Raw genomic sequence first — 17,250 nt, 5'->3', positions numbered from 1 at the left:
GTATCCTTTAAAATGCAAATGAGCTGATGAATACAAACACTGATCACAATGATGGTGGTTTGTTGAAACTGAAACTCAATTGTGCTGTCAAATTTTTTTTGTCCCTCACTTTCTGCACTTAATGGCAGTGCTGTGGTTGGATAGTGCAGATTAAGGGGCGGTATTATTATAATAAGACTTGCTACCTACGTTACAAAACAGGTGAGCTATTTTTTCACATGCTTACAGAGAATAGTTTACCAAAACTAATTTACTGGGTTGATTTTTTCACATTTTCTAAGTTGATAGAAGCACTGGGGACCCAATCATAGCACTTAAACATGGAAAAAAGGCAAATTTTCATGATATGTCCCCTTTAACACAATTCTGAATCACAAATAATGGCATTAACATGTTTTTGTAGTTTCTGTAGCTCAGCCTCAGTTGGTACAGGATTACATTAATATTGCAAAGGAAATGGGTTCAAACCACAAATAGGTCATCTACATGTATTGATAAAAAATGTCACTTAATATTTGGATAAATGCATCTGCCAAATCCATAAATGTAAGTATGTTGTTTTTAGATGTGATATTATAAAAAGTCTTATACCAATATAAATCACTACATTGAAACAACAGTAATTAATGTAAGGAATATAACTAAATCGACAGGTTATGCTTTTAAAGGACATCAGGTTGATTAATCATAAAAAAGTATACAATTATTCTGAAACAGAGCCTATTACAGGTGATAAAATTTTATTTTAATACTCTGAAATGATTCATTAAAGTCTCAACTCAGTTTGGTTGTCTTATTAAAAAAAAATCTAACTAAAAATTCACGTTAAGAAAGATTGTAGCATATACAGTACAGCATTCTCCTAGGTCTGCAACATAAAGATAAATACATTAGCATTACTTAAAAAAGTGACAACTTTATAAACACACAGCAAAAATGTTGATACAACCATAATAAAAACACAAAAGGATAAAGCTAAACGTATGAAAACCATTTAAAATACTGATTTCCATCTAGGAAGTGATCGTTTCTATGATCTGTAAAACATCAGCTCTCCTGACAGCCGTTCATCCAGTAACCTGACTGGTCTAATCTGAATGACATAAATCCATAATCAAATGGATGGCAAATATAAAATACAACAAATGTCTTTGCACAATACTAAGTCAATATCTGTGTGTATGTTCTGCATCTTTATGCCACAACAGGCGCCATGGCAACGCTAAATTCTCCCATCCGCAGATGAAGATGGTAAAGATGTGAAATTCATGTCCTCTTCGTTGGCGCCGCACGTGTCCACCAAACAGATCAGGCAGCTGGTGACGGGGAAGGCACGGACTTTACTGGACACCACCCACTTGTCTGTCTCTGTGTAATATTCCATGATGTGACCCAATCGCCCCACTCCCTGAAACCCGGCCAGCACGTAGATGACAGAGCCCACGGCCGCACACTTCACGGTCACACCCCTCCAGGGCATCGGTGACGCCATCTTCCATTCGTTACTGCCGATCTCGTAATATTCCACCGAATCTAAGCCACCTGGAGACACAGATCACAGATCAGTCGAAACACAAACACACTGCATGAGCTCACTATTACACGAGCATTGCATGAGCTGCTAGCAGGGTTCCTGCTTAAAGTCAAAATGTCAAATTCCCTTAACAAAAAGCTGAATTTCCAAGACATCTGTCCGGGATACCATGAGAATAATGTAGCATACACCGTAAGTTTACAAAAATGTAGCTTAAATGCGTGAAATGAGTAAACAGTGCCAATAAACAGATGTTTAAATAGTAGTCAGCGGAGGCTGAAATCTTATTCCTTACATCACAACTTAACAAGCGGATAACATTTAACAACAAACTTATATTTAAAGCGACAAACAAAATCCCTCATATTCCATGATTCGGACAAAAATTTTTAAATTCCCTGACTTTCAATGTCTGGAATAGACCTTTCAAAATTTCATGATATTCCAGAAATTCCATGACCTGTAGGAATCCTGTGCTAGTCTGTAAAACTGACTGATAATACTTAATGTTATTTAAAGATATATTTTCAGCTAAGACTTTACAATAAAGTAAAGTTTAAATCTAAATATATTTAAAAAAAACATAAAAAATAAAAAAAATAAAAATATTTAAAACCAAGGAAATATATTTACGTTGCACTGGAAGAAAAACTTTATTTATGTTACAAAACTTAAAATAACAGGTTTGAATAGGTTAAAATTAAATATATTTTCAACTTCAAAAATATACTTTATAAAATTAACTTGTATTTAGCATATATTTAAAATATATTTTTGACATGAATACATTTTTTGTCATATGGGATGTAAAATTAGAAATGTATTTGCTTGCTCTTGAAATACATTTTGAAATATAGGTTGTAATATATATTTTCAAATTCAAAAATATATTTAATAGGCTTTACTCTCTACAAAATGTGTTTAGCATATATTTAAAAATATTTTTAGCAAGAGAAATACATTTTTTGCTGTTAAAACAATCTCAGTTATATAACATACCCAGTGTGTTCTGCCCACCGACGGCGTATATTCGTGAGTTCACCACCACCAGGCCGTGATTCTTCCGGGCTTCTCTCATCCCGCACAGAACCCTCCACCTGACACAGATAAGACCTTATTTTTAAGAGCCTGATGAGTCACAGTTCCTATATTAAAACATTAAAAGCAGACGCACTCTTCTGTGACGGGGTCATAAACCTCACAGTCGTTCAGCACTCGACCCGATACGTTGTTTCCCAGACTTCCTCCGCAGACGTAGATGAGACCGTTGGCTTCCACCGAGCCGTGACTGCAGCGAGGCATCAACATGTTGGGTTTGGTCTGCCACGTCTCTGTTCGTGTGTCATAACACTCAAAGAGATTAAGAGCAGAGCTTCCTGTAAACACACACACACACAGATTAATGTCATGTTTCTGATCATCGATTAAACATCTCCTTTTATTGTGTTATCCGCACAAACGTACCCACTTCAGATCCTCCTGACGTGTAGATCTTTCCTTTAAAGGCGCATGCGGCCAGACTGTCTCGTGGATTTGGGGGTCCGAGTTTTGAATACCAGCTGTCCTTCACTACGTTGTAGCAGTCCATGCGTTTTATGGGAAAGAGTTGAGAGCCACCCAGAATGTACACAACGTTGTCCCAAAACACAGACGTGGCGTCCCGTCGTTTTTCGAAGGGACAGCGGATGTCTGTCCAGCTGTAATCCTGAAAGCCCACAATAATTCAGATTTAACATTCACTTCTAGATATCTCTGGCACCTGATCTCTATTGTGTTATATGGGATTATTTAACGCAAACCTTCGGGTTAAAGTACCGGCAGGACTGCGGTTGCGAGCCGCCAAACAGAGCGATGCGATAGTCGTGTTTCTTACGGCGGGGTCGACTACTCTCACCGAGTTCCTCGCGGTCCTCTGGAGACAACAGATGATAGCGCATGCCACCTGATCACAAACACATGACATGTAAAACTTCATCATTCATACTGTACAAACATAACAGATACATAACTAAAAATGACAAATTTCCAATGCAAAATAACAATCACAACAAAATACATTTTAAAGGCGGGGTGCATGATCTCTGAAAGCCAATGTTGACAAGCAAAGATGTCGGTTAGTAGACACGCCTCTTACTGCTGAATGGCTACAAGTGTGTTTTGGTACTCGGCCCGACTCCCTTTTCCAAAGTGTTTTTCAAAAATCATGCACCCCACCTTTAAATGAATACATAAAATAAATGAGATAATGACCACATGATGGTAATAAAGTCAAAATCACAGATGAGCATTCAGTTATTGATAACTCACAGATGACCATTTTCAAGCACTCTGGATTGTCTTGAATCAACGGCTCGGCCTGGACCGTCTTACTGAGGAAGTTTTTGGACACGAGGGGGAATCGAACTTTCCCCAAAATGTCCACAATGTAGTGCTGCCGATTTAACACATCATACTTGAGCCATCGTACAGCTGCGTCGTATATCTGTAAGCACAAACCGCCATCATCTCCATTAAAAGAACCTAATGACTGGATTATAATATGTACCAGGGTAAAACCACAGTATGTGAAAATGTCAATCAATCAGATCAAAGCACAGTATTTAAGGTTTGACTGAAGGTCTCACCTGGTCTTCAGCCCGGACGGTCAGCGTGTCTTGTTGGAGCAGATGTGTCACCTGTTTAACGTCCAGCTGTAGGAACTCATCCATCTTATAGACGTCTGTGAAGTGCTGGTGAATGAAATCATCTGCAGCGACCTTCAGCTCAGGACAGTTCAAACACTCAGCCAGAGCACTGATGCCTAACAAAAAAAAAACAATCAGGGGTGCTTCTCAATATGCATCTTCGTTTAATTACTCACGTCCTACATCCTATGATTCAGTAACCGATTGAGTTTCATCATCTTGTAGGACATCTCAATTCTTTAAATGTACAGCGAGGAGGCTTCCTGAGGAGTCATGAGCGATGCAGAAGTGTTATATCAACCAAACATGATGCATAGTCACATCTTTAAACGCGCATAAATGTTAGTATTAATCATTCAATTATTGTAAATGTAGACTTGTTTCAGATAGTATATTTATGTATAGACCACCAATCTATATGGGTGATTCACACGAAAACTTGGTTTTAAAAATGGTTTTAAAAGCATGAAAATGTAAAAATTGCTTAAATTAACTTTTTTCCCACCAGACATTGAAAAACAAAGTCTGGAGTAAATGGGAACATTAATTTAAAAACTTTTACTTATCATTTAACACTTTTTGTAACATAATTAAAAAAATTAGTCCTAAAAAATCTCATTACCGCAACAGTCAGAAAACATCAACAATGACATATTTTCACAATGACATGACAAACCTGAAAGAACATCATTTGGAGATTCTGCACATGCATTTAAAATCAAAGTATTATGCTTCTATTAATTAAATTAACATTTAATAAGCATCTGTTGCGGTAATGATAATCAAAATGTCGTGTAAGCATTCTGACAAGAAAATATTTCAAATTAACTGTAAAAAATGATCTTACCTGGTAGCCATCTTGAAGTAGCTGGTCCATTACTTGGTCACAAAAAATCAAACTTTATTAAAATTTTGTATGTGTGCTTAAACTGTTCTCAAAAAGTGTTGCGGAGGATGAGAACATCAGGCATGGACACATCATTTTCCTAATTTTTCTTCATTATTATTATACATGAATATTCAGTAAATATTTTTTCTGTCATCTAAAGTAGTCTAGCAAAACATCCATTTATTTTTTTTCTTAATATTTTTGTGTTCATTTGATTAAATTACAACAGAACGCATGTTCAAACACAGCCGGACACATTGCGGTAATGAGAATTTCAGCAGAAAATGAGATCAAATGTACAATTATAAATTCTTATGTTGAAATCACACATTGTGCAAGCTAGAACACAGTATTGTGTCAATTCTGATGCTTTTTAATGTTACTATATTACACATTTTAAAGCTAAAATCATTAGTGCCGTGGTGTTTCAATGGTTTCGTGAGAATCACCCATATAAATGATCAGTGGTATAGACACATATATTTATTTTACAGCACTTTTAAGAATGTCTTTATTTTGATGTAGTAAGGCTATGAACTCTACTCAAGTGTGTATTTATCTTGACTTTTCCTGTTAAATATTTTGGGTTTTTAATGCACTTTATACAGAGATTGAGGATATGCCATATCATTTGCTTTGCCTACTTCACAACACTTTGTCTCCTCCGTCCTTGTGCATAAGATGCAAGGAAAGGAAATGAGGATGCTTAAATAAGAATTGAGACGCACCCCCAGATGCTGATGGCATACGAGAAAACAACCAATCAGAGTGTTTCTCACAAAACATTTCTGCTGTATGTCCAATATGTCATTGATATAAATATAATATAATATACAAAAAAACTAAGGGAAAATAAAAGCAAATTCAACATTGCAAAAAACAATTTTCAAGAATTTTTTTTTAGTATTTTTGTTTTGTTTTCAGTAAAAATATCTAAAAATTCTTAAATTAAGATGCTTTTTCTTGATGAGCAAAGCGACCCAAGAAAATAAGTCTAGTTATTTATGTAAGTGATTTTGTGATTAAAACAAGCAAAAAAATCTGCCAATGGTGTAAGCAAAAAAATTCAGTAAACAGTAAATTCAAGAAAAATTCAACAAAAATGTGCTTACCCCATTGGCAGATTCTTCAGCTTATTTTATGCACAAAAATCATTTAATATTTTTGGTCTTAAAACTCTCAAGGAAAAGCATCTTAATTTAAGAATTTTTAGATATTTTTACTGAAAACAAGACAAAAATACTAAGAATTTATTTCTTGAAAATCATTTTTTGCAGTAAAGATGCTGAACAGCATAATATGACACAAGTGATGATGTTGATGTCTTACCCAGGCAGTTGGTAGCATCCACCTGCTCCTTTAGGAAATCTACACACATCCTCTTCACGGGATCAATCTGATACTGGTTAGCAGCATTCAGCAGAGATTGAACATTATTACTGTTCACTGAAATCCTACAACAACCCAAACATTCACAGTATCACTGTCGTGTGTTTACATTTCGACCGGTAGCGTCTGTATCTATTCATGTCTTACCTCGCCGTGTAAACAAACTCCACCAGTAATTCAACAATCTCTGGTTCAGCTCCGCCGAGCTCCACCTCATGATTCGTGGCTTCCATCATACTTGCTACAGCACACACAAAAGCATGCATATATGACTGTCTACACACTGTATACTCTATACACACAATGTCTATTGTAGATAATTCTACGGTTCTTGTGTTGTACTGTTATATACTGTATGTGATGTAATGCATTGATGTGTCTCACATGTAAACATCAGGTTAAAGAAGTGACTCGCAGCCGACAGCACCACTCTGTGTGCCAGGATGTGTTTTCCCTGAACCACCAGGATGACATCACACAGGATTCCCTAAAAACACAGGTCAAAGTTCACATGCATCTATAGTGACTTACAAATAGACATTGTTTTGATTTTGTAATTTACAGTAGACGTGTATTTTAAAGTGCATAAAGCCTGGACAATACATGTGACATCACCTATAAATATGCATGATGTAATGTTAACGCTATAATGTAGTTCATATGATGCATTTGTCAGATATTTCACTGGATGTCAGGAGATTTACCTGTTTCCTCAAATTATTCATTACTCCCATGATGTTGGACAATAATCTGTATTCTTCTTTGGACGCAATCTTCTTCTCGCTTTTCTTCTTGGGTGCTGATGTTTTCTCGCATGATGTGGAAGCCAAACTCATCATGCTCATCACTCATATAACTCAATGTTTATTCAATTAAAACCAGAGATGTGCTTGTGTGCCTTCTGAACTGTAAATGTGAGCCTTATGAATGATGTGAAGCACGCGACAGTAAAAGGAACCCACAACTTCCGCTTAATGAATGGCTGTGTCAACATAAAAGTCGCATTTTAACGGAAAAACGTGTGAGTCGAAATAAAAGTCCGAACTCAAACAGACATGTTAAAATTAGAAAGCGTTCATTTTATGGTATTCAAACAAAATATGATTTTATGATAAAGTCTTAAAAAATGTTTTATAAACCTAGTTTATTGTGTTACATATTATGTTACATTTTAAGGGGTTAATATAAGAAAAGTTCTAGGCCTAAGCCAATAATCCTTTTAAGACATTTTGTTAGTGTGTTTTTTATTATTATTATGAACACACGTACATTTACACATGGCATGTATATTCGTTACACAGTGAAAAAATAAAATAAATGAAAGCAGACGCACAAAAATCAGAGAAGAAATTACGCAAAATGAAATAAAGAATAATAAAAATATAAAAATAAATAAATAAAGGGGGTCATTCATCTTCTAAAATGTTGAAGTCTTTTATCAGACCAGCAAATTTACAACTTGCTTGCTTTTCATGCAATGTAAAGAAGGAACGTATCAATACATTCTTTTTTAAATAGAGAAAAATAGGGTTTGAATTTAGTACATTTACATTCGTGAATAAAAAAAATTACCATAAAAATAACATTATATTAACAAAAATAATTTTAAGACATGGACGTTAAGATTTCAAAGTACGTAGGCTACGGCTGATGTTTGGCTATGAGGGGATGACGTTACTACTTTACCTAGACAAGCGTTTATAATTTTCTTAAAGGGACAGTTCACCCCCAAATTTTCTCATCCTCATGTTTTTCTAAACCTGTATGAATTTCTTTTTTCTGATATAAACAAAAGGGGATATATATTTTGAGAAATCCTGGTAAGCACACTATGGAAGTCCATAATTTATAAAAATATCTTCTTCTTCAAAATAAATAAATTCATACAGGTTTAGAACAACATGAGAATGAGTAAATGATGATGACTGAATTTATCATTTGTTGGTGAACTAAACAAGTAAGAAAAAAAAGTTTATTGAGATGCAGCGCCCCCTTGTGTTCTGGCCTGTAATCATTTGTGTTGATCATTAAATGTAAAAGTGTTATGGGCTGGACGGGCCAATTACATAGAGAGGAAGAAAGTCTAGTATCTCAGACTGCTCCAGCATTTGCATTTATCCTTTGACTTAATATGAAGAGTTTTACACACACGCCAGATGCTTTTTTGTGTTTAATGAGGTAGAGAAAGCAGACCTCAGGTCTTAGAAACGAGACCTCTCAGAGGTTTGCTTATTAAAGAACCAGAACACTTCTGCCCTGTTTCATTTCAGAAAGCTTTCAAACAAACCGCTGTCAAGTGTCTGAGAAGTGATTAGACCGAGCTCCTCATCCACCTGTGCAATACATTACTAGTTGCTTTTCATGTTAGTCAGATTGCATCCAAAAAAGCATTAATTTTTTAATTCTTCATAGTTTGATTATTTATTATTACACAATTATTGACAAACAAACAGATAGATGGTTATATTCTATATACAGTTAATTTATGTCTATTATCTAAATGAATGAAATGACATTGTAAATGTGTGCAAATGCACAAAGCAATAGACAGTAAATAGACAGTTCAATAGATGAATAGAAAATCTTATTCAGACAGAGTATGAAGCATTGTTGGTGCTCACCAGACACTTAGAAAACATTGACAGGGAATTAAAACAGATTCTCATATGAAAGACTGAAAGTGCAGACTGTACAACCATTTAAATGCACTCCTCCTCCTGTTTTTTGTCTCTTTAAATTATGCAAATGTATTCAGATTAAATCCAATCCACTGCGAAAACATTCACACCTTTTGGTGATCTCTCAAAAACGACACAGGAACAAAAAGAGAGATAATAAGAGGTTCAAAAATCACTCAAGTAGGAAATCATAATGGATATTTTTATATGACACAGTCTCTTCAGTGTATGTGGGACTTTAAATTCTGGGGTTTTAAAACACCCCGTTCTCATACTGATTCTCTTTGTGGGCACAGAACAAAAGTGATTCATTCCTCAAACCAGGCATGGATTAACAAACGGGCCTACTGGGCACTTGCCCAGGGCACTGGGCCAGCAGGGGGCCCTGTCAAATTTACTGTCTCTATTCTTTTCAAATAAATATTTTCATTTAAATTTTATTTTCAGTAAAATTGTGTTAAATTTTGAGGAATAATGTGATTTTTTTGCAGTTGCAAAGTATTAACTAGTAAATAAATCAAATAAATAATTTTAATGTATTGCTGCGCTGTTGAGAGGGACATAGAGGCGAGTGAAAAGCATTGTGTAATATAAAAGTCACGCGTAGAAGACGGTTACTCAAAAACCAAAACAAAAATGAGTTTAAAACCACAACCAAGTGGATCAATGATAAGAAAGCACAAATAGGACAGCTTTCCTCACCCTGCCAGTCAGCAACTGTAAAGGAGAACGTTCATTTTCTCTAATGGCAAACATGTAAAAAACGAACTAAGAAGCAAAATGTGTCAAGGACATCTAAATTCACTGTCTTTAATGGCCATTGAATGCGATCTTGTGAGGGAACTGGATTTTGATGATGTTGTGGAAGCGTTTTCTCTGAGGAAATCGAGAAAGATACCCCTCAGCTAAGATAAATTTAAACCAACTTTTTTGTTCTAAGCTGGACACACGAAGCTTTTACGCCCGCGGCCGGCGCATGTTTTCAATTGATTCCAATGGAAACTCAGCGTTTTTCAAATAAGCAAGCAGCTAGCTGATTTTTTCTGCGCTGAAAACCGGCGCTCGGGGTTTTTTCGCGCTCAGCACCGAGAGTTCAAAAATATTTAACTTTGAGTGAAAAGCTCTGCTGGTCAATGTCAGTTCTCACACAGCCGTCCAATTACAGTGGAGGAGGGGCGGGACATTACCACAGTAACCAACCGGGTCACAGCTGAAGTATTACAGCTACCAAAGTGCTCGGCTGAAAAACAGCTGGCATTCGGCATCCTCAAGGTGTTTTCAGCTGCGTTTAAAAGTTTTGGTGTGTCCAGCCCCTAAATGCCTGTGGTTAACGACAGTAACGCATGAAATGTAATAAAATGTCTGCTAAATGTAGAAATGTAAAATATTTATGGAATTTTCTCCTGTGATATGATTTGGAGAGGTCAGAATCTTTTTGATTGAGTATGTTGTACAGTATGTTGTATGTTGACAGATACTGGTGAGATATAAACAGGGGCGCTGCTAAGGATTTTGGGCCCCATGAAAAGAATCTTGACAGGGCCCCCAACACAGCTGAGACTTTTTTCATATTAATTTACATAAAATCATGCGCTTTTATGGTATTTTGACTACCAATGGGGTGAGAAATTTTTTATTTAATTTTGAATTAAGTGTTTAAGAAAAAATAAATCTTATTTCACAATTTTTTTCTCACCCCATTGGCAGATCATTTTGCTCGTTTTAAGGACAATTTCACTTAAATTATATATTAATTTGTCTTAAAACTAGACTGATTTACTTAGGTCATTTTGCTTATCAAGAAAAAGCATCTTAATTTAAGAATTTTTAGATATTTCTACTGAAAACAAGACAAAAATACTAAGTAAGAAAGTCATTTTTTGCAGTGTTAAATGTTTAACTAAAACTGTGTATTGTTATTTTGTCCAGCGTTTTCTTGACCTAACATGAGGAGAAAATTGAGTTCCCTTATCATGCACTTTTAACAGTAGAGCGGCCACCAGCAGTCATTTTAACCGCAACATTTAAACTTATGCATTGCAAAAAATGATTTTCAAGAAAAAAATTCTTAGTATTTTTTTCTTGTTTTCAGTAATAATATCTAAAAATTCTTAAATTAAGATGCTTTTTCTTGATAAACAAAACGACCCAAGAAAATAAGTCTAGTTTTGAGACCAAAAATATTACATTTAAGGGATTTTGTGCATAAAACAAGCAAAAAAATCTGCCAATGGGGTAAGCAAATTTTTCTTGAATTTAGTGTTTAAGAAAAATGTTCAAGATTTTTTTGCTTACTCCATTGGCAGATTTTTTTTGCTTGTTTTATGCACAAAATCCCTTATATGTAATATTTTTGGTCTCAAAACTAGACTTATTTTCTTGGGTCGTTTTGCTCATCATGAAAAAGCATCTTTATTTAAGCAATTTTAGATATTTAGACACAAATACTAAGAATTTTTTCTTGAAATTCATTTTTTGCAGTGTGGTAATTATCTTTAACACTAGAATGAACAAGGCGTCATTTTGACAGTTTGAAATTTGCAATAACTTTGTCTAAATAATCACGTGCATAAATAAACGTGCTTACTTGTCGAAAAATGCTACCGTAGAGACCTGGGGCCTTCTGTACAAAGCGTGCGCGTTAGCACAGAAAAGTGCTGTAGGCTATGATCATTGTCACGGACGGGCGGTCCACTAACAATTTAGGCCTACTTACAAACCCACCTTGGTAACATAATGTCGACCCTTTGCCTCTTTCACTTCTTATTTTTTTGTCTTTCCGTTTTTGACTTCCAGATTTTCCAAGTGTCCGAACCAACACTTGAGCCCTGTGCATACAGGTGCAACGCTGTTGCCCAAAAATTGATAAAGGGGGCCTTTGAGACATCCGTGCCCAGGGCACATCATCGCCATAATCCGTCCCTGCCTCAAACACTTTATCTTTCTTTAAATAAGGACAGATAGATGGGTGCATGCTCCTGTATTTGGATAAGACATCACGTTTAATTCTGTTTAAGCAAACTCATACATTTGAAAAGACATTTAACAGAGCAGAATCTCGTGAACTAGAGTAATGAACGACACACATTCAGCCTTGGCTCTCTGCCCCTCACATAACATAATTACACAAATATAAACTCAGCAGAAAGACACCGGGCCAAATCCGCCTTCAATGAGGCGTGCAGGCCTGCGACTGCAGAAATTAATTACCAGAAGATTTCTTTAATAGTTGGAAAGCAAGCAGTGTGTTCAATTTGGGATTCGCCGAGAACCTCTGCAGTCTTCACACCGCTCTGTGCCAGATCACACGACTGTGAAAGTGTGAAAACACGGCTATAACAAGCTGCCTGCATCACACATTAAACAAAAACACAAGTCATTCTCCATCAGCTACAATCACTTCATTTACATTTCTGTTTCCTAAAGAGGCCACAATGTCAAACTGGGTTAGGATGAAGGGAAGCTATAGAGAAACAAAATGATGCAACCGCATGTGGCCGAGCTGCTGTCGCAATAAATTTGAGATTTTATCTGCGTGTGTTTGACTGCGGTGGAGTTTTTGCAGATAATGCCACTCACCATCCGGAAGCTAACAACATTCCTCTGGGGATAAACAAACAAAAAAACAAACAAAATCTTTAAAAACATAAATCAAAACTTTATACATGCTCACAACCATCAGCACAGATTATTTGAAAGAGAAAGGTTTAAAGAAAACAAAAATATCTTTAAAAATGGTCATTATAATGTAATAATTTCCTCAGCTTTTGAAATAACCTTTCTGTTGACAATAAATGGGTTAAAAATATTGTTATAACATTATTAAAACATTATTTTAGTTTACTGTAAACACAATAATGTACGCTCTAAAAATGCTGGGTTATTTTCAAGCCATGTGTTGGGTCAAAAAGGGACATTTTCCAGGTTATTATAATTGCTATAATTGAGTCCCCAGTGCTTTTCTCCATCTAGAAAATGTGAAAAGATCAACCAACTTAGTTTTGGTAAACCATTCTCTGCAAGCATGTGAAAAAGTAGCTCATTGAAATGTGGCTCCCCTTGTGATGTCAGAAGGGGATCTTATTATAATAATACCCCCACTTAATCTGCACTATCCAACCACGTCACTGCCATTTTCTGCAGAGATCAGCTCATTTGCATTTAAAAGACACACCCCAAAACAGCACATTTTTGCTCACACCTACAAAATGACAATTTTAACATGTTATAAAAAATATCTAGATGTTTTTTTTTTAGCTAGAACATCACATACGTACTCCAAAATACCAAAGATTTATTTGGCATCTTAAAAAAGTCTTGTGAAATGTCCCCTTTAAATGAACACAGAAAATGTTTTTATTTGACCCAGCAATTTGGGTTAAAACAACCAAGCATACTTTAAATGATAAACTATTGAAAGAAGCGTCATTAATGTTACTGTAATAATAGCAAGTAATGATAGACTTCAATAAGAAATGTTAGTATTGGGATAAACAGATATGCTCAAGAGAATGAACTTGACTTTTGGTCTTAAGGTCCGGAGGAGAATAAACTCACATTCACATCTAACTCCGGTCACAAAACAACAAAAAGCATTGATCACCAACTCTCCCAAGCATCCAGAATTGAATGTTTATTGTTATAAAACATGACATGATGTCTTTTCTGCAGTTTAACAATTCAGATGAAGAGCATGTGGAGAAACAGTGAGAGTTTTATCACATGAACGTTCACACCTCAACTTCTCTACAAGCCAAAGGAAAGAAGTGAGTGAGAGATGCGATGGAGAGAAACCGAACGAAAGACAGAGATGAGCAGACAGAAGGTGACATGTTTGCCTGCTATAAACAGACAGATTCACGCATGCTGAGTTTGAGTAAACACCGATCGACGGCTTTTCCATCACAAACACACTACCATTGAAACCAGAGCAAAAATACACACACACACGTACACGCGTGCACACACAGCTCATAGAGGTCAAATACAACACCATCACAATGAGAAACTGAATGAAACACACGTGAACTGTATATGATGCACATTTCATTTAATGAGACCGACTGAACAACACATGAAGTAAGCGTTCATTATTACATTTTAATACTTTAATCCCTGTTAGCTTGTAATCCTGGTGACATTTTCTTCAATGCACATGCTTAGTCAGTAGAAAGATTGTGTCGTGTTGTTGTATACTTTGGGAGAAGCTGTTTGCTTTAAATAGACAGAGACTGAAGATTTAGCTGTCATTGCTTTAAATATGCTCTTCACTATTTGTGTTGGTGAATTTAAACTCTACAGCGGCTCCATTAAAACGCTTCAAAGTCTCTTTTAAATTTTACAGCCTGTCAGGCTTCACAAAATCTCTAATTGCAGTGATCACTTAAAACTGAGAGAGAGAGAGAGAGAGAGAGAGAGAAAGAGAGAGAGAGAGAGAGAGAGAGAGAGAGATTTGAAAGTGCTTTAATTTCCAGTTTCTGCTGGTGTTAAAACATACAGTACTGCATCACACGTGTGTTGCCATGGACGACTCACACAAGATCTGTGTTTCATATTTAGCTGTTTCAGATACATTACAACACACACACACACACACACACACACACACACACACACACACACACACACACACACACACACACACACACACACACACACAGTCATGTAATGCACACGTTGAAAAAGAAAAATATACCACATTTGACTTAAAAGAGTATCAGACGTCTCTCCATGTGAAGAAATGAAAACACAAATGAATGAGACTCACATGAAGTGTGTACACATACATGTAAATAACAAAGCTCAATTTGTAAGAATTTGATGAGTTCATATTGAGATCTGTCATATTTGATTGAAGATTTTAATATGTTGGTGACTCCAATGTTCGAATTATGTCAAATATTATGGCGGTCCCCAAGCTAAGCCCACCATCATTATAGCGTCTAAAAATGCAAGTGGTTATATAAATTATATTTCCATTGTTGGTACGTAAGGAGTAATTGACGTATTATTCAAATGTAATGCACACATAAGGTGGTAATGCGACGCGACAGTGAATAATTTCTCTTATACCACGATTACCACAGACATTGCTCAGCCTCTGGTAGTTATTTTAAGAGATTTGACAGGTCAGGTGTGTGTTTTACAGAGAAAATAATCAACACCCATGGAACATTTCTCAACCAATCAGAATAAAGCATTCAACAGGTCCGTGGTATAATGTGAAATAATCCACACTGACTCGTCTGTCAATTGCTCCAGAATATAGTGTGAGGTACACTTGGGAGTTTACATTTATTTCAGACAGAAATCTTTTAGATTAGTAGTTAAATTGGAACAAATTATGGACATTATTGTTTTTTGGTAGCGCATCACAAGAATTTTAATTCATATATATATATATCCCAGCACCCCCCCAATTCAAACACTGGGTGACTCTAAACACAGTTTAAGTCTGATGTGATCACTTTTAGTAGATTAATGGAGAAACATTTTGGGTGCACTTTTATAAAAAGAAACACCTGAGATCTCAATATGATCTGACTGATGGCATGGAGATAAACTCATGTGATGATTAGTTAGTGTAATTGTTTGATTGACAGTGAATGTGTACAGTATTGAAGAGCAGATTGTAGAGTAAATCATCAGGACGGTGTTTTAACAGGGTACCTCCAGATGGAGGAGGAAGGTGGATGTAGGAGTTAAACTCTTTTCCGGTGTATGAATTTAATTCACACCCACTGGATGGTGAGTCGTACAGATCTTACATAAGGACAAAACTGCCAGATTCACTTTGTATAATTTTACAACTTATATGGCTTGAAGAATATTATGGGTTTGTTTTGTGGCTTAGTCATTCATAATGAAATAAAAGTATGTTGCATTGGATTCTGGGATACAGTGTTTCATACAAAATGAGATAAAATACAGAATTACCATTGCATTTACATTTTTGCATTTGGCAGATACCAAATTGGCCATTCCACCGAATCAGAGCCATTTCTGTCCCAGGACATATGTATGATATATGTATAAAAATGCAAGAAAACTAACTCTAAAATATTATCAAGCAAAGTGTCATGCATGTTAATCTAACACCATATACTATATCATTTAAAACATTCATAAAAACTACATAGAAAAACAGCATTTTTATCTCTCCATGTCATCTCTACACTTTACCTTTAATTATAAAGCATACAATTCTTCAGATATCTTGATTTTTCTTGCATTTTTTTATAAATCCATATCCCATCTTTGCTTTAAATATTTTTTTACCATAATATTTTAGATAAATGCACATTTTAGTCCCCAAGTACTGTTACACATTCCCTCCTCTGAAGATCTATGATTATCCCACAAGTCACATTTGGATCTTCTGAAGGCCATGTGAAGATCAAAAGTTACTTTTTCTGATTTTCTTTTCTATATATTTTATGATATTGATGCTATGACAATCTTTATGTTAAGTCATGTTATCTATATTATTTCTTTGATGTTATCGGTTTATTTTAAAATAAAACATTTTGTTAAATCACTAGAATTTGCTCAATGTCTTCATGATATCCGCACATATTTAATGCAGATATATTTCATGTATTTATAAATCTATGCTAAAAACTCAGTCCTGTTACTTTCAGTCCTGTTACCAAACTGCCTCCATCCTCCATGTTATAAATAAACTAGTTACCTAAATTTGCTCAATACTCATTTTGTGTGTTATTAGATTTTGACAAGTTACAGCATACAAATGGCACAGATTCGTTGTAATGGCCCATATGCATTTTTATCATTATTTGTTTCCCGGGTTGGTTTGAACCCATAATGTTTTACTTAAATATAGAGGAGCAAATAATTCAGTTTTTGAACATCATTCTCTTCTGAGCATTTTATTCCTAAAGTCTTCTTAGTTGATCTTATTTTATCATGGCTTTACAGACTTTATTTAGAAAGAGTTTTCTCATTTGTGAAATATTCTGGACGATTTTCATGAGAATGAGTCGTCTGCCTTACACAAATCCATTTATTTAAATAAACAGAGGCTTCTTTCCCACCTGAAACAATCATTACTGGAGT

At 35.4% G+C, this 17,250-nt stretch overlaps 1 protein-coding gene across 1 annotated transcript; it reads right to left on the bottom strand.

The window, feature by feature from the left end:
- Positions 1–649: 649 nt before the first annotated feature.
- klhl7 (kelch-like family member 7) lies at positions 650–7,565 on the bottom strand. The gene is made up of 11 exons (XM_055220951.2): positions 7,201–7,565; positions 6,881–6,983; positions 6,644–6,737; positions 6,437–6,561; positions 4,159–4,334; positions 3,842–4,016; positions 3,334–3,476; positions 2,999–3,239; positions 2,709–2,910; positions 2,534–2,631; positions 650–1,542 (listed from the first exon to the last, which is right to left on the bottom strand). The coding sequence occupies exons 1-11, from the start codon at positions 7,339–7,341 to the stop codon at positions 1,223–1,225; spliced, it is 1,818 nt and encodes a 605-aa protein (XP_055076926.1). The 5' UTR covers positions 7,342–7,565; the 3' UTR covers positions 650–1,222.
- Between the last annotated feature and the right edge of the window lie 9,685 nt (positions 7,566–17,250).

The sequence above is a fragment of the Misgurnus anguillicaudatus genome, chromosome 20, assembly GCF_027580225.2.
Source record: "Misgurnus anguillicaudatus chromosome 20, ASM2758022v2, whole genome shotgun sequence".
In the NCBI taxonomy this organism is placed as follows: Eukaryota; Metazoa; Chordata; class Actinopteri; order Cypriniformes; family Cobitidae; genus Misgurnus; species Misgurnus anguillicaudatus.
The sequence above is the reverse complement of the archived record's forward strand: the minus strand, read 5'-3'. Positions and strand labels throughout refer to the sequence as shown.

Coding starts and splice junctions, on each gene's coding strand:
- klhl7 (XM_055220951.2), bottom strand. CDS start 7,341: ATGAGCATGATGAGTTTGGCTTCCACATCATGCGAGAAAACATCAGCA. Junction 6,984..7,200: donor TGAATAATTTGAGGAAACAG/GTAAATCTCCTG, acceptor CTGTGTTTTTAG/GGAATCCTGTGTGATGTCAT. Junction 4,017..4,158: donor CCGTCCGGGCTGAAGACCAG/GTGAGACCTTCA, acceptor TTGTGCTTACAG/ATATACGACGCAGCTGTACG.